Source organism: Penaeus monodon, chromosome 23, assembly GCF_015228065.2.
Source record: "Penaeus monodon isolate SGIC_2016 chromosome 23, NSTDA_Pmon_1, whole genome shotgun sequence".
NCBI classification, from domain to species: Eukaryota; Metazoa; Arthropoda; class Malacostraca; order Decapoda; family Penaeidae; genus Penaeus; species Penaeus monodon.
In genome coordinates, this window is record NC_051408.1 from 18,337,109 (window position 1) to 18,337,475 (window position 367).

The window sequence follows — 367 nt, forward strand, 5'->3', positions numbered from 1 at the left end:
TACAGCCTGTCTTGAAAGGACCTCCCACCTTACCGCCCACTAACCACGCCCCCTTCCTCCCCCTCCAGACGGACCACGACCCCCGCAACCCCGCCTACATCGCCACCCAAGGGCCCCTCGACGCAACGGCAGCCGACTTCTGGCAGCTGGTGTGGGAGCAGGGCAGCGTGGTGATCGTTATGCTGACGAGGCTCACGGAGAACGGACACGCCTTCTGCCATCGCTACTGGCCTGAAGAAGGAAGCGACCTGTATCACATTTATGAGGTGGGGTGTGCCATGCCGCGCGTATGTTGGGTGGCATGTCGGGGTTGGGGAGGGGGGGCTAAGGGAATGGTAGGGAGTGATGCTTAGTACTGAACGGTATG

At 61.6% G+C, this 367-nt stretch overlaps 1 protein-coding gene across 1 annotated transcript in view; it reads left to right on the top strand.

Moving 5' to 3' along the window:
* LOC119588162 (receptor-type tyrosine-protein phosphatase N2-like) overlaps positions 1-367 on the top strand; it is a gene marked incomplete in the record, with an annotated part of 22,449 nt that overhangs the window by 13,532 nt on the left and 8,550 nt on the right. The window contains 1 exon segment of the mRNA XM_037936866.1: positions 69-266. Within this exon segment, the coding sequence (XP_037792794.1) occupies positions 69-266 (198 nt within the window).